The sequence below is a fragment of the Narcine bancroftii genome, chromosome 2 (assembly GCF_036971445.1).
Source record: "Narcine bancroftii isolate sNarBan1 chromosome 2, sNarBan1.hap1, whole genome shotgun sequence".
Classification (NCBI taxonomy): Eukaryota; Metazoa; Chordata; class Chondrichthyes; order Torpediniformes; family Narcinidae; genus Narcine; species Narcine bancroftii.
The window spans coordinates 289,326,776-289,352,166 of record NC_091470.1 but is presented as its reverse complement, the minus strand read 5'-3'; the positions used below and the strand labels follow the sequence as shown (position 1 = coordinate 289,352,166).

General features: G+C 42.2%; 1 protein-coding gene across 1 annotated transcript in view; it reads right to left on the bottom strand.

The window, feature by feature from the left end:
• slco5a1 (solute carrier organic anion transporter family member 5A1) overlaps positions 1-25,391 on the bottom strand; it is a 158,286-nt gene that overhangs the window by 47,953 nt on the left and 84,942 nt on the right. The window contains exons 2-3 of the mRNA XM_069915418.1: positions 15,115-15,247; positions 9,886-10,097 (exon numbers count right to left, since the gene is read on the bottom strand). Of these exons, the coding sequence (XP_069771519.1) occupies positions 9,886-10,097; positions 15,115-15,247 (345 nt within the window). The remainder of the gene's footprint in view (positions 1-9,885; positions 10,098-15,114; positions 15,248-25,391) is intronic.

The window sequence follows — 25,391 nt, the reverse complement described above, 5'->3', positions numbered from 1 at the left end:
CCCCTTTCACACTTGCAAGTGGTCCCTGGAATTAATGGCCAATCAGCCTAAAAAGGGTCTAGTGTGGAATGAAATCGTCTCTATGCCAGTGTGAAATGACATCAACTCAAACTGGGGATAGACGGCCTGGATCCCTAGTGCAATCCCCAGCATCTACAGATGCTGGCATTGCAATCAGGCAAGTATCAAATGGGCAATTGCATTCTAGGACAGAACTTACCTAAGTTTTTGCATGAGTGCAGGAACATGAAGGAAGAAAAGATTAAAATGAAGGTATAAACTTTGCCATGGAAAGTCGCAGCAGGAGGGAGAGAGAGAGAGAGAGAGAGAGAGAATAAATAGCAATAAATAACATTGCGGACAATTTTTTAAACAGTGTGGGAAAGTTGGTGGCGCTATAGTGCACAATTTATAAAGAACGTGGGGAAAAGGCGATGCAGTACCTGACTTCCCAGAATGCCATGCAGTAAAGAAACCCCTCCATGAGTGCTCCGTGCATACAGCCCTTACTCTACTGCACAGAATTCTGGGAGGGCAGGTCCATTATCATTTTCCCATGCTATATAAATTGTACACTACAGCGCTACCAACTTTCCCACACTGTTTAAAAATTGTCTGCTATTGCTATTTTTTGCTAGCACTTTCCAATAGTCCCTTATAAAGGGTTATATAGGTTTGCACAACAACAACAGGAGCTGAAGGGCTCATACTGCGCTGTACATAAAGTTTCTTTCTTCTTTGGCTTGGCTTCGCGGACAAAGATTTATGGAGGGGGTAAATGTCCACGTCAGCTGCAGGCTCGTTTGTGGCTGACAAGTCCGATGCGGGACAGGCAGACACGGTTGCAGTGGTTGCAGGGGAAAATTGGTTGGTTGGGGTTGGGTTTTTGCTCCTTTGCCTTTTGTCAGTGAGGTGGGCTCTGCGGTCTTCTTCAAAGGAGGTTGCTGCCCGCCGAACTGTGAGGCGCCAAGATGCACGGTTTGAGGCGATATCAGCCCACTGACGGTGGTCAATGTGGCAGGAACCAAGAGATTTCTTTAGGCAGTCCTTGTACCTTTTCTTTGGTGCACCTCTGTCACGGTGGCCAGTGGAGAGCTCGCAATATAACACGATCTTGGGAAGGCGATGGTCCTCCATTCTGGAGACATGACCCACCCAGCGCAGCTGGATCTTCAGCAGCGTGGACTCGATGCTGTCGACCTCTGCCATCTCGAGTACTTCGACGTTAGGGATGAAAGCGCTCCAATGAATGTTGAGGATGGAGCGGAGACAACACTGGTGGAAGCGTTCTAGGAGCCGTAGGTGATGCCGGTAGAGGACCCATGATTCGGAGCCGAACAGGAGTGTGGGTATGACAACGGCTCTGTATACGCTTATCTTTGTGAGGTTTTTCAGTTGGTTGTTTTTCCAGACTCTTTTGTGGTCTTCCAAAGGCGCTATTTGCCTTGTGTTAGGTCTGCTTTGTTCATGAATGAGTGAGTCAAACACCAGACTGAGTCGAAATCAAGGTTCTTTGTTCTTTATTGCCGGATTGTAACACTTGCAACTAACAGTGTTAGTTGGAGAAGGCGCATTCTGCCGTTATCAGCAAGTGGTGTTTTTTATATACCTTAGGATACGTACTTAGTAAATTATCATACCATGACATTGTCCAATGAATAAACTGTTGCTATCTCTCTCTGCTAGCCTCCTGCACATCAATTTGTCATCCCCACTCTTATCTTGAGAGTACAAGGTCCCAACTGCATCTTGTTATGGCCTAGCACTGGGTGACTCCCTCTACATTCCCAGCTCATGATGTTTTTATCTAACACTTGGCGAGTCTGTTGTCTATCTCGTTGTCGATCCTTGCATCTGATGAAATGGTGCAGCCGAGATAGGTAAACTGGTTGACCGTTTTGAGTTTTGTGTGCCCGATGGAGATGTGGGGGGGCTGGTAGTCATGGTGGGGAGCTGGCTGATGGAAGACCTCAGTTTTCTTCAGGCTGACTTCCAGGCCAAACATTTTGGCAGTTTCCGCAAAACAGGACGTCAAGCGCTGAAGAGCTGGCTCTGAATGGGCAACTAAAGCGGCATCGTCTGCAAAGAGTTGTTCACGGACAAGTTTCTCTTGTGTCTTGGTGTGAGCTTGCAGGCGCCTCAGATTGAAGAGACTGCCATCCGTGCGGTACCGGATGTAAACAGCGTCTTCATTGTTGAGGTCTTTCATGGCTTGGTTCAGCATCATGCTGAAGAAGATTGAAAAGAGGGTTGGTGCCAGAACACAGCCTTGCTTCACGCCATTGTTAATGGAGAAGGGTTCAGAGAGCTCATTGCTGTATCTGACCCGACCTTGTTGGTTTTCGTGCAGTTGGATAACCATGTTGAGGAACTTTGGGGGGCATCTGAGGCGCTCTAGCATTTGCCAAATCCCTTTCCTGCTCACGGTGTCGAAGGCTTTGGTGAGGTCAACAAAGGTGATGTAGAGTCCTTTGTTTTGTTCTCTGCACTTTTCTTGGAGCTGTCTGAGGGCAAAGACCATGTCAGTAGTTCCTCGGTTTGCGCGAAAGCCGCACTGTGATTCTGGGAGAATATTCTCGGCGACACTAGGTATTATTCTATTTAGGAGAATCCTAGCGAAGATTTTGCCTGCAATGGAGAGCAGCGTGATTCCCCTGTAGTTTGAGCAGTCTGATTTCTCGCCTTTGTTTTTGTACAGGGTGATGATGGTGGCATCACGAAGGTCCTGAGGCAGTTTTCCTTGGTCCCAACAAAGCTTGAAAAACTCATGCAGTTTGACATGCAGAGTTTTGCCGCCAGCCTTCCAGACCTCTGGGGGAATTATGTTATAATTAGGCATGATTAATTTCATTCAAATATAAGATCATAATACATTGATCAGGATTTAGGGCAGGTTCATCATTGCTTGATGCACCATGACATCCTAACTCCGGGGACTGGCTTCTTGCAAGTGTGAACATGTGCAGTGTCCCAGTTAAGATTGGTCAAGTGTGAACAGCAAAAACACCATTCCTATCCCGGGATACTGAACAGCTGATTTAGTGGGACACAAATGTTAAAAGAGCTTAAGAGATCCTCGAAGCCTATCGACTAGTCTCTTTGCAAAGCTAATTCTAGCCATGAAGAGATCAACAAGCACATGTTAATGTTAGATCACACATCATTATCACAGCACTAGGCCAAACTCCCAATTTTACAGGAGAGAGAGAGGGGGAGAGAGAAAGAGAGAGAGAAAAAGAGAGAGAGAGAGAGAGAGAGAGAGAGAGTTGCACCAGTTTTTATGTTTGCATGCATTTATACCTTATTTATCTTAAATGTGGTCCGTAGCTGAAAATGAAACTTGGTGCAGACACCAGACCACACCACAAATTATGTCACATCCATCATCCAGATGCTAAACTGTGCAAGTGAAGCTTCAGTAAGATAATAAAGAATCTATGTTATCTGAAGGTGCTCTCTTTAATTTTTAATAAAAGATGTTTAATAAAACATAGTCTGTACAAAAAAAATTTTAGGACTATTAATAGAGATAACGAGTGCTTACTTTTATACACACTACCATATATTTCCATGAAAATAGATTGCTGTTTATATTTAATTTACAGTTCAATACGTAAAGTCAATATAAAGCAGAGAAAACATATACACAGTGCACTAATATCTGCTGGGGAGCGCAAATGGCCATGACCATCTCGACGCCATCTCTCATCTGGGTGAAGATTGGCTGCCCTGAGGTGCTCGGGATGATGGAGCTCTTTGCACAGTAGCAGTCGTCTATGCAATAGCTCATCTCTGGTGCCCTTTCCCTCTCCCAAGCACTGCCAAAGTGGTTCACCGAGGAGCACAGCAGCGCCAGAAGAAGGAGCAACATCACCACGGCCAGGCCAACTTCAGCACTGCCGCTGAGTGCTGGGCCATGATTGCCAAGCTCAGTGTGCATCTGTGTGCATGTGCGTGGTGGATTGTTGGTAAGGAAGACAGCTATTTTGCCTATGGAGGCTATAGCTTCCATTCAGGAACAGCAGGTAATAAACATAGGGCTTGGGCTGGATCCTGGAGCATCCCATGCCTTGGCAACTGGGAATAATAAATCTCAACGTGGTGTGGTGTGGTTCACAATCGAGGGTTCTGTTGGGGGGGGGGGGAAAGCGAGAAGGTGGGGGACCTTCCCTTTACTAAAGCTCAGCTTAGGTACCGGGGTAGGACTTAGTCCACTGGTTCATTGCTAATAAATTACAACACAACATGTGAAATTTTCATGGATATGTCAGGCAGCACGGTTGGTGTAGCAGTTAGCGCCAGCAAATGGTGCGTGAAAATCACCCAACTCTCAACTTTATGTGCAATTTTTTTTTAAACGGGGGGGGCACTTCTTGTCATAGGCACTATTTTACCTAGATACCCAACTGCAGCTGCGGAACAAAGTGTATTTAGGCAATCCCTGTGTAACGGGCATTCGTTTATGGAAGTTCACTCTTACAATCGCAAATTACCATGCAAAAATCTAAGATACAAATAAGATTTACATGGGGAAAAAATAAACAAACACAAAATGCAAATAAACAACAAATTTTCTATTTTTTAAAATTGGATTTCTTGACACATGTACAGTTGATGTGCCGGGACTGCAAGAGGTTCATTTCGCTGTGTAGCAGTGTTTTATTTTTCCACCCTTCCCCCCAAAGAGTTTTATATATTAATTACCCTCAAGATGGCTGAAACAGTCATTCGTGAATGCAAGAAATCAATGTATTTTTTATAATGAGTCCCATAATGTTTGGGTGGTGAGAATCTTTCACACTATTCATTGTGGAGGAGGGAGGCTGCCATGGTAAAGGCAGAATGGGTTTCCTTATAAAGAGGTTTCTCCTAAACACCTGCATGGAGAGAACTCCAGGGCACTTGATACTCAGCCCTGATACTCAGCTGTTTCTCAGAAAATAAGTTGAGAATTCGCCAATGTGTGCTGAATAGTGCATGTGGATCTGCAAAGAAAACTTGAGGGCTGACCAAATATAAACTTTAAAAAACCTCATCTTATTTTCCAAGAAACATCTGAGTGCAGGGTTTATTACGTTGTGCAAAGCGCTCACCATGCAGGCTGGTTTGGAGAAATCTCTCTCTATAAGGAAGCCAATACTGCAGTGTTCATCAGGGAAATCACCCTCCCCTGCCACATCTTCAGACTCTTACTCTCTTCCCATCGTTTACTGGTCTCCTTTCTCCAAATCAGAGAGGAGGGAGGAAGGGGCAGGAGAAGGTGCTTCAGTTTCCATTAAACCCCTCCCCCAAGACTACTTCTTTCCTTATCTCTTCATCTCCTTTCCTCCAGCTCCCCACTCCTTCCCTTCCCTCTCCATTCAGAGAGCTCCCCCCTCCCTCTATCACATCAGCTTTTATCTCTTCTACGGTCCCACCAATATCTACCTATGACCTCTTACCTATTAGCCTGAGTACCTCCTGCTGCCCCATCCTCGCTCCTCTCCTCCCCACACCTTTTTTATTCAGGTACCTGTCTGCTCTTTGCTCATATTTTGACAGAGGGCTCAGGCCCAAAACATTAGTTACCATTACCTTTCTATAGATAACCCACAATGAGCTTGTCAACTTCATCCTCTTTGTGGCCAGCATCCACCCCGATCTCAAACTCCTAGTCCACCTCCAATAACACTCTCCCCTTCCTGTATATCTCATGTCTCCATCTTGGGAAACCAGCTTTCCATCGACATATACTTCAAACCTTCCAACTCCCACAACTACACTTCCTCACATCCTGCCCCCTGCAAGGATTCCATCCCCTTCTTTCAATTTCAATGTCTGCTCCGCATCTGTTGCCAAGATGAGGTCTTCCAGTTCAGGTCTTCTGAAATATCTGCCTTCTTCCAGAGACGTGGTTTCCCCTCCACCACCATCAACTCAGCCCTCACCCACATGCCCTCCATTTCCAACTCATCTGCCCTGGCCTCCTCTGCCCCCAGATGCAACAAATATAGAATACCCCTCATCCTCACCTACCACCCCACCAGCCTCCACATCCAACATATTATCCACCGGAATTACGGCACTTACTACAGGATCCCACCACCAGACATATTTTTCCTTCTTCCATCTCAGCCTGCTGCAGGGACCGCTCCCTCTGTGATTCCTTCATGCATTCATCCATGGCCTTATGTACTATCCCACAATGATCACCCACAGATTGGAGGAACAACACCTTATTTTCCATCTGAGCACTCTCTAGCCGGATGGCATTAACATTAGGCCCTTTCAAACTGCCATGTAAAATGGGGTTAACTGGGGAATTTGCCCAGTTAGCGCCCCAGTTATGCAGCAGTTAGAAAGAGTCCAACTCGGTCGATCCCATTTAATAAACTGAGAGTTCTTTGCACTTTGTTTAATGCAGGGAAAAGATTTCAGTTACTTGGATTTCTGATAATGGAACTGTGTAAATGTGAATGTCAAACACTCAGAACCACATGCTCTGGTTCATTAAACTCTTTCAAAGTTAAAGATTTCTTTTAAAAATTACACCATTTTATTAAACCATGAGTCTTTAATAGGAACATCAAAATGTACCAGTGCAAAGAAGTTGGTTCAAAGCTCAAACTTTATTGTACACTAAAATTAAATTCTTCCACTCCTCTATCTCTGTCTTGTCTTCCCAATTCCCTCATGAATTAGGGACAGTGGTTCTCAACCTTTTACTTTCCATCTCACATACCACTTTAAGTATTCCCTATGCCATAGGTGTTCTGTGATTAGTAAGGGATTGCTTAAGGTGGTATATGGGTGGAAAGAAAAAGTCTGAAAACCACTGTTTTAATTGTACCTCATTGACTTGCTATGTGCAGTTTCATAACTCCAAAGGAAATAGGCCAAAGACAATTTTTCTCAAGCAAAATATTTCAGTAACAATTGGGTCTAAAGCAGTGATTCTCAACCTTCCCTTCCCACTTACATACCACCTTAAGCAATCCCTTACTAATCACAGAGCAGCGATGGCATCAGGATTACTTAAAGTGGTATGTGAGTGGAAAGAAAAAGGTTGAGAACCACTGAATTAGGCAGTATCATTTATTCCCCCTTTTTCCCATCACTTGTTCACCATTTCTGAGAGGCAGTGTGCAGAATTAGACAGAATCAATAATAAAATATTAAATGCCTTCTTTTGTATTCATAACATAAGTGTTTGGGCCATCTTTTATTTCTTATCTGTGAATTAAAACCAGAACATCAGTCATAGATGCAAAGTACTTTATTTCACCACTGCCGTTATTACTGGGGAAGAAAACTGCACTTCAGTGTTTAGTCTGGAAATATACTTGTACATACCGAGAAAACTGGCATTGCAAAGTTCAGTTGTATGAATAAAACATAGACAAGTCTGCACATCTCTCTTGGTGTCTTAACACTAATAATGCCATGAGCTCATTTTACTGTTATATTTTCAGTTTCTCCAGGAGATTTTCACACAAGAGCTGTTTTTTTCCATTGCCAGAGCCACTTAAATTCTATCAGTAGTTGCACAAAATTCACAATTCATCATTAGTAAAATTCTAAGCTACATTGGTCTGAATAATAATGTGTACTGATCGCTCATTGTTTCACTTTTTAACACTGAAGGCTCACAAAGCTCCTTATCTAAAGAGCCAATCACACTAAACTTTCATTCACAGCCAGACAGCTGCACACCACTCGACACACTCACAACTCATGTCACACTGAAGACTGGCCTTTCTTGCATCTCAAACACTTCAATGACTGAAGACTGACTTGCAATGGACTTTTGCCTAAATCTGCAGTGTACATGAAAAGGAAGTTCCGTGGTACCAAAGTTACTATGGCGAGATTGTAGAAGACAGCACCTAACAACATATCAATGCATACTTCACAGGGAGATGCATTCTGATCTACATTTCTCAGAGGAGTATTGACTATTGAAAACATGCATAAGTGCACGCACACACACACACACACACACACACACACACACACACACACACACACTGATACATGCTACATGTTAGAGGTTACCGCTCACCGCTGTTTTGGGTAGGTCACATCTTCTAACTTATAAGACCATAAGACACATACCACCAGGTTCAGGAACAGTTACTATTCCATCCCCCCACCCCTCCCCCCCCACTCCACCATCAAACTCTTAAACAACACCCAGAGACTCATTTAAGGACTTTTACTTTGCACATTTTTTTTTCTGTATTTGCATGGTTTGTTTACATTTCTCTCTTTTATATATGCATCTCTTCCTAAGTACAGTTTACATTACTGAGAAGTAGAAATTCTGCCTGGCCTGCAGGATAAAAAACCTCAGGGTTGTACATGATGTCATGTCTGCACTCTGACCATAAATTTGAACTTTAATCAGTCATCTACATGTCTATCGATAGATGCAGGAAGACTAGTAAAGTGCAGGTGTTCAGAGACTGGACTCACAGATTTGCAACTTCCTGCCCCGAACACCTTACTGCAGCCCTGAAGGACCTTTGTTAGGGTTACCAACTATCCCATAAAAATAAGGATTCTCACTTTTCAACTGAAAGTTGTCTGCCCCTTTACTAAATTTTAATCTTGCAAAAAGTTCTTCATCTCTGCATAAGAAGATGAAGAGCTGCTGAGTATTACAGAAACCCACAGAGTGGGTTTAATGTTAAATGTGGGTGAGTTGCGCCAAATTACTTTCATCAACTACCACTAGTGGAGGAAAACTAAAATGTATTTTTTAAACAAAGTTAGCAATTGTAGACTCAGAGAACCTTGTCCTCTTGGATAAACAACATCACTTCTATGGATGATATGATCCAGAAACACCTCTCCTTCTTTGGCTTGGCTTTGCGGACGAAGATTTATGGAGGGGTAAGGTCCACGTCAGCTGCAGGCTCGTTTGTGGCTGACAAGTCCGATGCGGGACAGGCAGACACGGTTGCAGCGGTTGCAAGGGAAAATTGGTTGGTTGGGGTTGGGTGTTGGGTTTTTCCTCCCAATGAGGTGGGCTCTGCAGTCTTCTTCAAAGGAGGTTGCTGCCCGCCGAACTGTGAGGCGCCAAGATGCACGGTTTGAGGCGAGATCAGCCCACTGGTGATGGTCAATGTGGCAGGCACCAAGAGATTTCTTTAGGCAGTCCTTGTACCTCTTCTTTGGTGCACCTCTGTCACGGTGGCCAGTGGAGAGCTCGCCATACAACACGATCTTGGGAAGGCGATGGTCCTCCATTCTGGAGACGTGACCTACCCAGCGCAGTTGGATCTTTAGCAGCGTGAATTCGATGCTGTCGGCCTCTGCCATCTCGAGTACTTCGATGTTAGGGATGAAGTCGCTCCAATGAATGTTGAGGATGGAGCGGAGACAACGCTGGTGGAAGCGTTCTAGGAGCCGTAGGTGATGCCGGTAGAGGACACATGATTCGGAGCCGAACAGGCTGTAATTAACACTGGGGAAAAAACTCTTGACCTTCCGGAATCACTGGTTCACTCACAAGTAAATTAAACATCACTATCCTGTAGTCAGAAGTGTGCGGGTGGTCTAATTGAGGGACAGGCTCAGGAGCTCAGCTGAGGGTCTCTATAATTGCAGCAGTGAAATGTTCAAGAGATTACACAGGCTGTACTGGATACACTGTGGTGCTACATTCAGGAGCCCAATGACAACATTGAACATCACTGCTGAACTTAACAAAGCTTAAAGAGCTGTCTAAAAGGTACAGTGAATGTCTAAGCTTAAATCTGATAATGATAATCAGACATAAATTTACATAACCTCGCATTACTGCATTTTGTAAAAATGCATGTATGAAGGGTTGGCCACAAACAAACCAATTAAAGGCTTCACTTTATTAAGTGCACAAAATAGAGTGTTTATTTTACCCACCTTTAATGTCCTTTCCAAAACCCATAGAGGAAGTCACGTTGCTTTTTCTGTGTTCTCTGCTCTCAGCTTTCTTTTTTATTACCTCCGCATCACTATTCAAATCATTCAAAACCATTTTCTTCTTCTGCCGAGGTGGTAGTTTTTGAGGGAAAGTGAACATTGGCACTATAACTAAGAGCATGGTAATCGCACAAAGCAAAAATCCACACCACCTGCAAGTTTTTAGAGAGAACAAGGCAAAAATGACAAAAGATATGAAGAGAATTTGGTCATAATAGAAAAAAAACCTGCAGATGCTGGGAACATGAAATAAAAGCAGAAAAAGATCAAAATACTCCACAGGCTAAACTATATCTCTACAGACACAAATAAATTAAATATCCTTGATCATCAGTGAAATTAAAAACCTAGCTACATTTGCCTTTTTAATGAAGGTGAAAACTCTTATTCAAATGAAAGCAGCTGCACTAGAATGCTGGTCTGTCGGATATGGAGTGTTACCTTGCTCCTTGGTTCAGAAGGTTTGCAAAGCCACAGCACTCAGGCTGAGCGAGTGGTTAGATGTACCTGAGGGCTGCTTTATTCCAGAACAAATTAAAATCCTGCCCAAAAGTCAAAGGACAAATTTCCCAAGATTATTTGGGCAGCCAGAAATAATGCGGTATATTTTGGAGCTAATGTGAACAGATTTCTCAATCCGCCATTCTTACAATAATATATGCTGGGGGGAAAAAAAAAACCAGAAGCTTGGACGGTAACTTTATTATAACGAATGAACTAGTTAAGCCTTTTCAAATCTAACACAATGATTTATTGTAATGCACAGTTTCAACATTTGCTTTGAGTGAAGATGTTTCACTCTCCCAAAGAGAAAATGACAATAAGACATTGTTTGCATCAGGAGTAAGACTACCAAATACAAGACAGAAACAATCAGTCCATTTGTCTTTCTATTGCAATGTCACTGCTACTCTAATTTTTTGAACAGCTTCACTTAAATCAGTTCAGTTCCTCTGGAAGCACACATTGGGTGAAAGTAAGAAGGTTATGACAATAACTAGAAAACTAGAACTAAAAGAGGGTTATGGGGTGTAAGGTTGGGAAGGAATTAACTGATATAGAGCAAGATTATGTAGGCAGGCACCATATCATTGACTGAAGGGCTCATACTGTGCTCTAATGTTCTATCTATTTTCCAATTCACTGGGAAAAGCTAGCAATTCCACACTTGCCTGCTAATCCTTCACTAGATTAGACCAAGCAAAGGAGCAACAGGTCTATTAACATGAATAGAAACGAGAGCCGAGGGAAAGGAAAAGGTAATTTACATTTTTTTAAAACTTGACTGAGTTTGTTTTAATGTTTTTAATTATGGAAACATCTTGAAGTACTCTATTTTAAATACAATATTGTTCAATTGAATTTTATTAGTTTGAAATTATCTAAATCTCAGAAGAGTACAAGAGTAAAGCCAGCAAAGCCCAGAGCATGGCATTTCAGGCTGTCAAAGTTTTACAGATAGGCTCTCTGCCTCCTTCTTCTCCCCCTGGCCTACCCACTCCAAAAGGGAGGGGATTATATCCCCTCCATGCAGGGCTTCACCATTTTGGATTGAGATTGGTTTCAGCCAAGGGTCAAAACTAGACAGTCCAAAAACCCCAACGTTGTTAGGTAATTTAAGAGCAAGTTCAGGCATTTCAATCTCATTGGTGCATTCTTGCCCACTACCACTGTAACTAGAAAATCAACTGCATAATTTTGTTAGACTTTTAAAATGGTAATAGAAATCTCTCCAATGCCAGTTTTAAGATTGTAGGTTGTATTAATGGCAGCGCCAAAACAGCACCTAAACTACCTCTTGTAACATTGATTAAGGATAGCAGTTAGGGGTCATACTTACTTTGATATCTGACCTCAAGATGCAGCCCTCGAGGATGCACGACAGTCCAACCCACAGTGTTCAGACACTGGGAGATGGTGGAAAAGAAAAATGGAAGTGGAGGGTGTCAAGCATCTTCCCAGGTGTTGGGCTGAGGTACAAGCAGCAATTAATAGAGAACAATGTGTTTAGGAGGTAACCTCCTTGTGCAAAGTTCTTGTAATTGGAAGGTGTTAAAGAGTGTAGGTCTGACAGCTCACAAATGTTTGCCCTTTGGAGTCCTGCACTGCAGCCAGATGCCCCTTTCAACCCACTGTTGCATTTAACAAAAATGGATACCTCCTGTATTTGCTGATGAAAACACATTTGTGTTTTTTTTTATTTCTCCCATCGCATTGAGGAAATATCTCAGCAGAATCAGCCTGCAATTCTCTTGAACAAAAGTTCCAGAGTGTGAGAGTGCCCTATCTTTGATATGGAACCTGCAGGTTCTAATGTGAGCTTGTATTCAAACCTCAAGTCACAAACAAATTAACTTTCTGAGAAAAGGTGGAGATGTTTGTTGACATCAGATCTTGCCAGGTACCTTTCTCCAATTTTGTTTTCTAATATTTATTTCCTGAATTTCCTGCATCTATGTTGTGAGAGGAGACTGACTGAATCTACCTGGGATAAAATGATGGTGATCCCAACTTGGGCCAGTCTACTTGGAAGCAGCAGAGATGTATCTGGTGAAAAATGGTCCTCCTGAGTGAACAGTGCCAGTCATGGCTCAGACCAATGTGTTTAAAATCTTACCAGAAACTAACTTTGGGGTGTTATGAGATAGTTGTCAAAAAGAAAACACAGCTATGATACACAAAATCCTGCATCAATAATCCCATCACTTCTTGGAAACATGCAGGGAATTGGTCATAGCACATCACATGGATTTCATCTGGACAGCACTATTTTTTTCCAGATGTAGTGCAGATGATTTTCTCAGCCAAGGATACTTACATTTGAAGGAAAGCAGTCATGGAATTGTGATTGCATTGCTTCTTTAACATTATAGATATGAAAATTGATTTATCCCCAAATTTACCACTCCGCAGGTCAAATTGTACTATTTCAGAAATTTGATGGGTCATTTCCTGCTGGGAACCATAGTTTCATGGTCAGCCATTTTCCAGTGACATAGCCCTGAGTCTAGAGCAGGGGTGTCAAACTCAAATTCATGGAGGGCCAAAATTAAAAACTTGGACTAAGTCGAGGGCCGAACTAAATATTTATTGAAAATTTTCAACAACATTTGCATGTTTTCTCTTCTTTCAACATATGTAATGTTAAACTTTAGGATATAACTTTAGGAGGATAATGTTACAGGTCAGGAGTAGGTAGCTCAAGTTCACCCTTTGCTTGACCTGAGGGAAATATATTTGGTCCCTGTGGAGATGTAGTCAGCATTCACAGGCTGTGTCCATTTTGGCCTGCATCAGGACTCAGCATTTCCTGCTCACTCCTCAGGCTCTAGGCCTCTATTCACCCTCGACCCACCATCCCTCTACCTGACCAGTCCTTTACCCAACCTCTACTCACCCCTCACTCCACTCGCTCTGCCTCTACCCACCCCATCCTATACACGCCCCTCTACTGCCTCTCCCCTCAACCTGTTCCTCCCTCTACCCATCTCTCACCCTCTAATCACCCCTCTCCTACTCGCCCTGCCCCACCCCTTTTACCTCTTCCCTATCCACCCCTCCTTCTACTAATCCCTCCCTCTAACTGCCCCTCGCACCACCATAACTTCCCCTGCCCATTACTCCTCACCTACACCCTCTGCCCACCCCTGCTTACCCACCCACTCAGGCCCAGCGCGCTGCCGATCAGCCTTTGCGGACAGCCACCATCTCTCTCTTCACGTGCAGGGCCGAACCAGCCGTCCCTGGGGTCCGCGCGGGTGCAAGCGCTGAAGGCCGTGGCGACCGGGAGAAGTGCGCTCGCGCTGTGGAAGGGCCGTCCGGTGCCAGTCGCGCGGGGCTCGCGCTGCCCGGGGGCCATGCCCGTCACACCGACAGGAAATCACAGGCGCTCGCCCATCCACCGCACCGCTCGACAGGTGGGAGAAGTGACTGGTTGTGCGGGGAGCCTTCCAACTGGCTTGCCGGCTGATGACATCGACAGACTTCTCGTGTTACAATTTCTCGTGTTACAATGGGGAAGGATGAGCAATGAAGGGGGAGGATGGTGGGGGTGACATTACCAAAAAACAGCATCGGCTCTCGCTGCAGGGCGGGCCACCTCTAATACATTTTTGAAATGATCTTGCGGGCCAAATATAATTATATCCCGCGGGCCAGAGTTTGACATGTGTGCTCTAGAGTGATGCAGCTGATCACAAGGAAAAGAGTTGATTGCCTATGCATTATTGTAAAGGGAAGGTAAAAGATGCTCCACTCATTAGACCTTTCACCTCAATTTGTTCAAACAGGTATACAGAAGCATTATTGTTATGTGACTAGTTTCTTACAGAACTGGTGTGGAAGATTGATCCAGTGATACATTCAGATCTCACCAAGGCAATTGGTGAGTTTTACTCAATTAATAAAACAACTATGAAATTTAATAGAAATGCCATAGGTAACAGCCACTGTGAATGCACTCACTAGTTGTAACAAGGGTGGCATGGTTCACAACGTTTCTATAGAACCAAAGACCCAGATTTGAATCTGGTGCTGTCTGTAAGGAGTTTGTACGTTCTCCCCATGTCTGTGCGGGTTTCTTCCACGTGCTCTGTTTGGCTCCCATCCTCCAAAACATGCTGGTTGTAGGTCAGTTGGGTGTAAATGGGCCGAAAGGGCCTGTTACTGTGCTGAATGTCTAAATTTTACTTTAAAATCTCAAATGATTCAATAGGATCTTTAGGGACTTTGGACTGCCTGTCTTACCTGGTCTGTCTGCCAAAATTCACAATAAAACAGGATCTTCTGGAGTGTCATTAAAATCTACCCTTCTTCAAATTTCTTTTCTCGGAAAGTTTCATCCTTTTCTAAATCTTTGCCTCCTAAATGCTTTTGTTATTTAGTGGGTCTTCACGTCTACACTACTGATCACTAATGGATCTTTCAACTAAATACACAATGCTGAAGAAAATCAGCCGGTTAAACAGCACGCAGTACTTTAAAAATAAAGATACATAACCAACGTTTCGGGCTTGAGCCCTTCATCAAGGTATAAAAATCTTTCATCTAGGATCGTGGATCATTCAACTTATTCTAAATGAGCATCAATCAGATGCATGCATTGTAAAACATGGATCCCATAGCATGCAAACAAAGATGCAAAAATAAAAGCTTTTGGACATAACTTACCAATTTCCAATGAAGCGTGGATCATTCTGATCAATCTGAATTGCGGCCCTAGGGTCTACATAGAAGCCAATCAATACACCGCCAAGAAGATATCCTGCTGCAGGGCCCAATGCTCCCATGACATACATAATGGCTGGAAAGGAGAGAATATATTGAATAAGATACTGGGAACTATACACACACACACACACACACACACACACACACACACACACACACACACACACACACACACACACACACACACACACAAAGAAGATAGAAATCTTTAATTAAATTGGGTTTTAATATCTTACATGAGATTAACTCACAAGAAAGACAGCTGGTTCAGTGGTTAAACCCCCAATTTTTGGGTCAGATGGTTGGCCAAAGTCAATAAACTAGGACTGCTGATGGAGTCCTGCAGGAATGGAAGTGCCACCCTTCTCATGAAACAGTGGACAGAACTTTCAACTTCAGTGGCAAAAAACCACTAGATTGGATACATTTCATATCAAGACTACAAGGCAATCAGTCTGTCACACTATTTACACAATAATCATGTTGTCTGCATGTCTTTTCTTCATTCATTTCCATTTTTTTTTTCTTTCTAAATAAATATTTTGTCCAAATCATTCTGGAATTTCATAGCCGCCTCTTTTGAGTCAATTAGGTTAATGCCAAGAAAAATCAAGTGCAGTTTGTAAATCAATCCAACTATTTAACATTTCCAACAAAATCAGATTTCTGCCATTACACTGAAAATCTGTCTGCCCTCTCAGGTAGCTTAAGAGATTTCATGGCACTGTTGAAGAAATAAAGAAAATACATTTTTCCAACTATTGAAACAGGCATTTATTATTTAACAACACTGCAGAATCATCAAGTGGACAGTTGCTTTGTGAACCCTTTGCTGTGTGAAATCGGCTTAAATTTTCCTACAAAACAGAAGTGACACTTCAGGAGAACTTTATCAGCTTAAAAATATTTTTCAACATGTTCTGGGCATAAATGGCATTATATAAGTGTAAATAACATTGCTAGAGAAATGTTATTAATAGTATTTAATTTTAAACATTGCAAATGGAAGTTATTACACAGAAACTAGCTTTCTTTATACCGGTGTGATAATGAGAACAGCTTTCATTTCATCCCACAGTACAGAAGTCCATGTTGCCAGTTTCTAACTAGTACCACCTCCAGACAGCTCACTACATTGTCCCTCTGCCACTTTTCCTTCATACAACAATATTTTCCTCTTGACTTATCTAATTGGAAGTTAGTCATGAACCTACTCTTCAATAGCTTGTTCACTAATGTAATGAAACTAACGTCAGTTGTTCCGAGTTCCTGTTCCGAGTTCTGAATAAAACACACATTAAATTGATGTGTGTAAAACACACATCTTGACCTGGAGAGGTGATAGCCCTATTGTTAGTGCGTGTATGTGGCTGATTCGTGTTGGCACTCTTTATACAACATTGGTCCTTAAAATCATTGCAAGCACATCCAAAAGTACAAACACAGCAAAGTCATAAAGTCATACATCACAGAAAAAAAAAGGCCTTGACGAAGGACTCAGGCCTGAAATGTGGGTCATGCCTTTTTGCTTCCTATGGATGCTGCATGAACTGCTGGTTTTCTCCTGCACCTTCAGTCTGTAGACTTTTCTGTTTAACTACCTTCAGCAAGCATCCACTCCTACACTCCTACACCAGTTCTATTTAATTCTCCTCAAATTCCCAGCAACTCTTTCTAATTCTATCACCACCTCTACTTATTTGGGACAATTCCAACCTGTCTGTTTTTTTGGATAATGTTTAAACAAAATTTAGACATACAGCACCGTATCAGATCATTCCAGCTCATGAGCCCATACCCCCCAAATACCCGAATTGACTTACAACCTCAGTACATTTGGAAAGGTGGGAGGAAACCAGAGGACCCGGAGGAAACCCACGCAGAGATGAGGAGAACTTACAAAGTGCTTACAGACAGCGCCGGATTTGAACCCGGATCGCTGGCACTATAATAGCTACGTGCTAACTGCTACACTAACTATGCCACCCAAAATATGGAATAAAGCCAGGAAGTAAAAGCAAATTTCACCAGAGACACCATCAAAGATCAGGTATGAACCCAGATCACTGGAGTTCTGCCAGGTAAGCCACTGTAGCTCCCAAGACAATGAGCCATAGGCTGCCAATGGCAGCATGAATGATAAGGTCTGCCCTCCTGAAATCCATGCTACTGCCTGAGCCAGCATATTTAGAGTAACAGAAATGTTTCCTTAAGTGATGTCCACAGCTGTTTTCGTCTGTACCAATATTACAAGCTTAAAATAAATTATTTTTGGCTCTTTAATCCAGTGAAAGTGGTCAGAGTAAACCAATGATACAAGCCTTCTCCTTGATGGGCAAATTAGAGCTGCAATTCCACTTTAACCCAAATAAATTATAGGAAGCTACAAAGAATGTTCATTTCCAGCGCCAAAGCAAATCAGAACAAAGAAGGTTCCTGGCATTATTACGTATAATCTTCTGAATCTATTTTATGCTCAAACAATGGTTATGCAGAAACCCAAACTCCACCACCTGTAGATGTAAGGTGTACATGTAGATGTAAGGTAATAAGATGTAACACTCCAGAAATTCCCACAGACATGTGTCAAGTCATCTCTGCATCAGTTTTGCTTGGGGTCATGGGGAACCAATCTTGCTTTGCATATCCTGGACTTTCTACCCAATAATATAAGAAATCATGCATGAGCAACAAAGTCGTGAATGAAGAATCATCTTTAAGGTGCAGTCTCCCCCACGGAAGAAGCTCTAACATCACTGTTTCCACAATGGTGTTTATTGAGAGTAGCTTTGCTTCAAGTGGTGATGGGAGAAAATGTCAGCCCGGTCAAACCCATTGCCCCACTGTGAGGAAAAAGAACTGAAGCTGCGAGTTTGAAACAATGAGACCACGTATGAGGATCCAAGGCTTGCTTCATTAGTGGATTCCTCAATAGTGACAGGGTGAGAACAGGTTGCCAAAGCCTTTCTGGAACCAGTTCGGCCTATGATCTGCATTCAAGGACAAAGCAACAAAGTCAATCCTGTTTTACACAACACCACAGCTGAAATCCCAGTCACTCATAACAAGCTCATAATACTGTAACAAAGAAGTGCTAATCAGTTTTTAGTTCTGAAGTTATTATGTAACCCAAAATATTATGTCACATGTATTTTAAGCTAGTTTAAATTGTGAGCTGGAGACGTAATAGATAACACCTACTACAGGTCAGTATATGGCAAGAGACTTACGAATTGGGATGTGAAGCCGAGTTTGGGAAACTAGAGGAAATGAAATTTATGGTAGAATCACGAAACAATTGAATAAATTGGTTTTCAGTAATAAAGTATATAAAAATGAGACAAAGTCACCTAATGCTATATCAGCAGAAATTGAAGGACAAATTTGGACACTGCAGGTTTTAACTAGCCTATCAGTACTAAAAAAAATTCTAACTTTTGTTATCAAGAAATCTTTTTTTTCATGCCAGTTGAATAAATTTTCACTGCATTTCTTCTTCTGCAAGCATTTTTTTTTAAATCATAAGACAAAAATGGAGCTTGCATTGTAATATAGATGAACAAAGGAGGAGGGATTGTCCACTCAGACCCTTGAGCCTGCTTCACTATTCAATAAGATCATGGAAAATCTGATTGTAACCTCAATCCTCCAATTTATCATCAATCTTGATAAGGCAAGGTGAAGGACTTGACCTGGGAGGACATCTCCGCACGAGCATTCATGGAAGTGAAGGAAGCCCTAGATAATGCTGCACTCCTGGACCACCCTAGCTCAGATGCACCCACAGCCCTCACAGTCCATGCCTCAGGAACGGTGATTGGTGGACTTCTGGAGCAGCAGATAGAAGGAAGTTGGCATCCGCTAACATTCTTCAGCAAGCATCTGTGTCCCCCTTAGCTAAAGAACAGTGCTTTCAACAGAGAGCTACTGGCACAGAACATAGCAATCCACCACTTCAGGTACTTCCTAGAGGGAGGGGCTTTCATGGACCACAAGCCACTGACGTTTGCCCTGGCCAAGATCTCCGACTCCTGGCCAACCCGCCAACAGAGACACTAGTCTTACATCTCAAAGTACATCACCGACGTAAGGCACATCTTGGGAAAATACAACGTGGCCGCGGACATCTTGTCAAGACAGAGCATCCACTCTCTTGCCAACGGACTGGAATTCGTGGCACTGGTTGAGACACTGCAGCAGGATAATGAGATACCTCAGTAAAGGACTGCTGTCACAGGGCTGCAGTTTCAGGACATCCCAGTTGGCACAGGTAACACTACTTTCCCGTGCGACGTGGCCACCGGGCAGATTCAATCTGTCGTCCCAATGGCATGGTGACGACGAGTTTTGACTCCATTCACGGGCTGGCACATTCATCGATCAGGACTATGGTGCAGTTGGTGGCCAGCAAGTACACATGGCATGGGTTGCGGAAACAAGTCAGCGGGTGGGCCAAGACGTGCACAGAGTGCCAAACAGCCAAGGTACAGCGGCACACCAAGATCACCCTACAGCCTTTCAAGCCAATGGAACAAAGGTTTGACCACATTCACGTGGACATTGTGCGCTCTTGTCTGGGGCTCCCCTACCAGGGGAAAGCTCCTTGCCACATCTACTCTGTCCAAGCCTTTCAACTTTCAAAATGCCTCCATGAGTTCCCCCCAATCCTTCTGTACTCCAACAAGTACGGTCCAAGAGTAATCATTCCTCATATGCTAACCCTTTCATTCCTGATATAATTCTCATTACTCTTCTCTGAACCCTCTCCAACGCCAGCACATCTTTTCTCAAATAAAGCGACCAAAACTCTACACAGTACCAATGTTCCCTTTAATTTTTAGTAGTCATTGTGTGCAAAATCTTATGTGGGCAAATTCTTTTCCTGTGACAAAAGTATGTGCGCACTGAATATGTGTGCAAATGAAAACTTGAAATTGTTTTAGACAATTTTGGCACAGCCTGTCTCTCATGGATAATAAAACTGTATTGGCATGTTTTCATATAATACAAGTATGGTTGCATTCTACAAAGTAATATATTTAATTAAGATTTTATTCTATAATTCAAACTAAGTATAAGTATTAATTATTACATTATTTTCGGTAACTAACCTTTTGTGCACACCTTAATTTCCTTTGCGTTCTTGTTGCAAAACGTGTGTGCATGCACTCGCACACATCTTTGAGGGAAGAGTGCCAAGTACCCCAAGTAAGGTTTCACCAGTGCCTTATAAGAGTCTCAACATTACATCCCTGCTCTTATATGCCAAAAAGATGGCGGCACTGCCAGAGCTGTGGCAGAAACAGCATTGCCGCAGTACCAAGAGAGCAGAGAAACAGCGCTGCTCCGAAGGTCCTAATTCCCATAGTTCTGTACAGGCTTTAAACCTCTGACCGTGGTTTATTTTAAAATTCTGAGGCTGCAGGATCTGGTGCAAGATGGCAGCGCCTATGATCAGCAGCATCCGGGGAAGCAGAGGACCACACAGGGCACCAAGGTAATCAATGCACAGGGGAGGTGGATGTACTGAAATTGATGTGAATTGGTACATTGACTCCAGGTTAATTAATCAAATGATGCTCCATCTGGCTCAGCCTTGCAGTTGTTCCCCTTTTCCCTATACCCCGATCTTGTCCCAAAAAAAAACACTTTTTTTTTTAATCACTTCCAATGTTTTTGCCTCATATTAATATTGTACAGTGCACTGCAATGATAGTATTATACAATGTTGATTTGTACTGAAATTCTCACTTGCTGCAGCTCGACAGGTACTTGTAAAAAGACTACCAAGTACATTCAGTGGAATTAAAGGAGACAATAAATACATATAATCATATAACAATTTACAGTACAAAAACAGGCCATATCGGCTCTTCTAGTCCACACCAATTTATGTGAAACTCCATTAGTTCCACCTACCCACTGCCTTGGCCATTACCCTCCAACCCCCTCACATCCATCTACTCATCTAACCTCCTATTAAATGACAGAATTGACCCTGCTGCAAGTACCTTTTCCGGAAGATCATTCCACTCAGCCACCACTCTCTGAGTGAAGAAGCATCCTCTTATATTACTCCTAAAGTTTTGCTCCCTAACCCTTAACTTATGAACCCTTGTTCCAATCTCCCCTACCCTCAAGGCAAAGAGCCTATTCACATCTACTCTATTCCCTTCATAATTTTAAATACCTCTATCAAATCCCTTCTCAACCTTCCACACTTAAATGAATAAAGTCCCAGTCTACTCAATCTTTCTCCCTATTCAAGATACTGCAATTCAGACAACATTTTTGTAAACCTTCTTTGCACCCTCTCAACCTTATTTATATCCTTCCTATAATTTGGAGACCAGAACTGCACACAATACTCCAAACTTGGCCTCACTAATGCTTTAAACAGTTTCAACATCACCCCCCACCTCCTATATTCTATGCTATGATTTATAAAGGCCAGCATACCAAAAGCCTTCTTCACCACCTTATCTTCATGGGAGTCCACCTTCAAGGAATGCTGAACCGTTATTCCAAGATTCCTCTGTTCCTCCACATTCCTCAATGCCCTCCCCTTCACTGCATACATCCCATTTTGGTTATTCCTCCCAAAATGAAGCACCTCACACTTATCTACATTAAACTCCATCTGCCACCTTTCAGCCCATCTTTCCAAACAGTCCAAATCCTTCTGTAGTCCATGAAAACCCTCCTCACTATCCACAACTCCCCTTATTTTTGTATCGTCTGCATATTTACTCACCCAATTTTCCACTGTGTCATCCAAATCATTAATATAAATGAAGAACAACAAAGGACCCAACATCGATCCCTGAGGCACACCGCACGTCACTGGCCTCCACCCTGACAGACTCTCCACCATGACTCTCTAGTGCCTATCTTCCAGCCACCGCTGAACCCATCTGACTATCTCTATATTAATCCTTAGACTCTGAACCTTCCTCACTAACCTTTCATGTGGATCCTTATCAAAAGCCTTACTAAAATCCAAATGGACCACATCAACCACTCTACCTTCATCAACCTTTCTGGTCACCTCTGAGAGGGGGGGGGATGGGGGGGTGGCTTGGGAGGAGGGAGGGGGGAGGGAGAAAAAGTCACTGTAAATGTGTGGAAAAGAAAAAGTGTATATCATGGCTATTGTGATTTATGGTGTGAAAAATAAAAAATTTAAAAAAAAAAAAAAAAAAAAAAACCTTTCTGGTCACCTCTTCAAAAAAATCAACAAGATTCATCAAACACGACTTTCCCCTCACAAACCCTTGTTGGATGTTCATGATCAATCCCTGCCTATCCAGATATTTACACATATTATCCCTAAGAATTCTTTCCATTAGTTTCCCCACCACCAATGTAAAACTTACTGGTGGATAATAAATATTCTACAAAGTTGGTAGTTCTTTAAAGAACAATTGACTCACCGGCAAGACATTCTGGTCACCGTTGAAACATTTTGAATGGAAGACTGGCCAGGCGAAGGAAATTGTACAGAGGTAGAAGTAGGTTGCATTGGTGATGGACTGAATTTGTGGTACAACTTGGAATTATATTTGACATAAATGTCCAGAGAGAGGGATTGTACTGATGACCAAGAAGCAAAGGATGTGATAAAGCTGTGGCTAGCTGCTATAAGTTATGGCCCTCTGGAGCCTATAGCGTAGGAAAGGTTATAGCTGTATGCAGGTTAGCTCAGAAAGAACACTCTGTTCCCAGAAAGAACAACACAAACCCTAGATGCACGTATTTAACACTGAGCTTTATTGGGCTCACAGCCCTGCTTTTATTCTCAAACTGAGGGGCATGGTCAAAGTCCCCTCAGCGCTGATTGGTACATTTGCAATCCGCTTTTCTTGATAGGCCAGTTGGGCCCTTTAGTTGTGGCCAATTGGAGGGCAGCGCTGCAAGCCTCATGCAGCCTGCTGGATCATTGTATTTGTCCTTCATTTTGTGAGGCCCCCCTGAGGGGGCAGCGAGGAGCAGCCACAAGGCCCAAAATATTGGCTCTGTCTTCCTAATGGTTAATTAAAGAAAATTCCTAATCAAGCCATACTGATTTTAGACAAGCCACAGGAAGAATCAAAGGCAACTGAAAGGTCAAATGGGATGGGGTGGTTGTCAGCAAGTGCATGAGAATCTAAATGTATTTATGAATGAGGTTGCTCAGAATTCGTTGTCACCAATGGCTTATTTTTGCACTATATATTCTAAATATATTTACTGTGAAATTTCAACTCAAAAAACATTTGTTTGTTATCACATTTGTAAGCAGTAAAAGTATGTGGACTGGTGTTGCAGAGTATTCTGTGCTATAAACTATAAACCTTAATGGATCTTCTACAATAAGATGGCGCATCCAACCCAAACCAATACCATTTTCACTATGTGGATGAGGTTACATTTAGGATTTCCATTTCTATGGGGAATTCAAAATTGAATAAAGGATTAAGGGGAACCAGTAGGCAGGTGAGTTTATTGAATGGCAGAGCTGACTTGTCAAGCCAGATGGCCTAATTCTCCTCCTTTCCTCCTTGTATTTCTTATGTCATTATTCCTTTTGTGTAATAACAAAATTAAATAGAATAGTCCCCCACAAATACCTCCAAAAATTTAAACAGCCAGTTGCAAATTCATTTTTTGACCTATTTTATTTTTAAATGCAAAAATACAAAATTCTATAGGAAGGCACTCTCCCCCTTCCCATACATTTACAAACACAGTACCTTTTCATTTTCTGCTGTACCCATTCAAATAAAATCAGTTCTCAGAAGTTCCAGTGCAATATCTTTTCAAAAGAAATTCCCAGAATTGCCATTGAATGCACAAAGGATTTTAAAAGCTATTCAATATTCAAAACACTACTTGCCATTTGCTTGGTTTTGGAATCCACATTTGACAATGACTTATTCAACTTTAAAGTGGAATGGAGTGAGAGGTAGAATTTATATATTGAGCTTTTTTGAGCTGTAGGTTTTAAAGCTGAATTCAAATTAAACTGAGAAAAAAATTAATTCATATTGTTTGGACTGCAAGCATTGTAGACCAGATAACACCATACAAAATATTAGAGATTGTAATTTTGCAAACTTTGAATAGAACAGAAAACACGTACAGTTCTGATTCTCTCTCTCTCAATATTATGAAACCCTGCAAAATCTAGTTACAAAGATGTAATTAAAATTGAAAGGTTGCAACTATTACGAAAGGTTGAGCAGGCTATGGGGACTTCTGCATCAAAGGCTAAGAAGCAACTTGAAGATATTTTAAGTTATAAACAGAGGGTGGATGAAGAGCAATGGATCATCTTATTTATAATATTGTCTCCTGAATCAGAAAACGTCATCAAAAAGAATTTATTTAGAGAATACGTAGGAATATAGAGTTTGTTACCATATGGAATGGATGAAAGAAACAGCACTGATGCATTCAAGCAACTTGATGGTTGTGTACTCGAGAGTAATATGGCACGGTAAAAAGAGATAATGGAAGAAAAATATTGTATGGATTATAAGCAGGGTCATGCAACAACAGTATGTACTTTACAGCTCTTCCAACATAGTGAGATTCTCTATGAAGTTAACTACTGGGTACTTCTATACATCTTGATCTTAAGTAGATAGGCCCAGAAATTCAATCCCTTCATTGTCTTAAAGTTTTATATCACTGTAAACAGGTTTCATTAACTCTGTGGAGGAAAATTGATGACTTTATCTTCTAAATTCCAATCCAGATTTTGTGTTTCTGGATTTTTTTTTGTCACCTTTAGTTGTGTGATTCTGGATTGAAACCCTCACGCAACAATAACAAGAATATTTAAATGCTAACTTCCAACATTGCAGTGTGAACATCAGCACAGACCTGTTTCAATTGGAATTCTTGTTATTTAAGAAATGGCATGGTTTGCACAGCAGTTATCTCAATGCTATTACAGCTTCTGGGTTTGAATCCAATGCTGCCTGAAAAGAGATTTTAAATATTCTTCCTGTGGCCTAAGTAGGTTTTCTCCTGGTGTTCCAATTCCTTCCCACACTTCAAAATGTATTGGATTGGTAGGTAAATTAGACTAATTAGCTGTGATTGGGTGGCACACTTTAATGCCCGTTGGTCATTGTTGTAATTAACTTCCTAGCTTCAGGGTTATTCTAGGCCACTGACACAACTCACAAACTGCTGGTTAGCACTGCACTAGGGAGGCCACTAATGCTCCA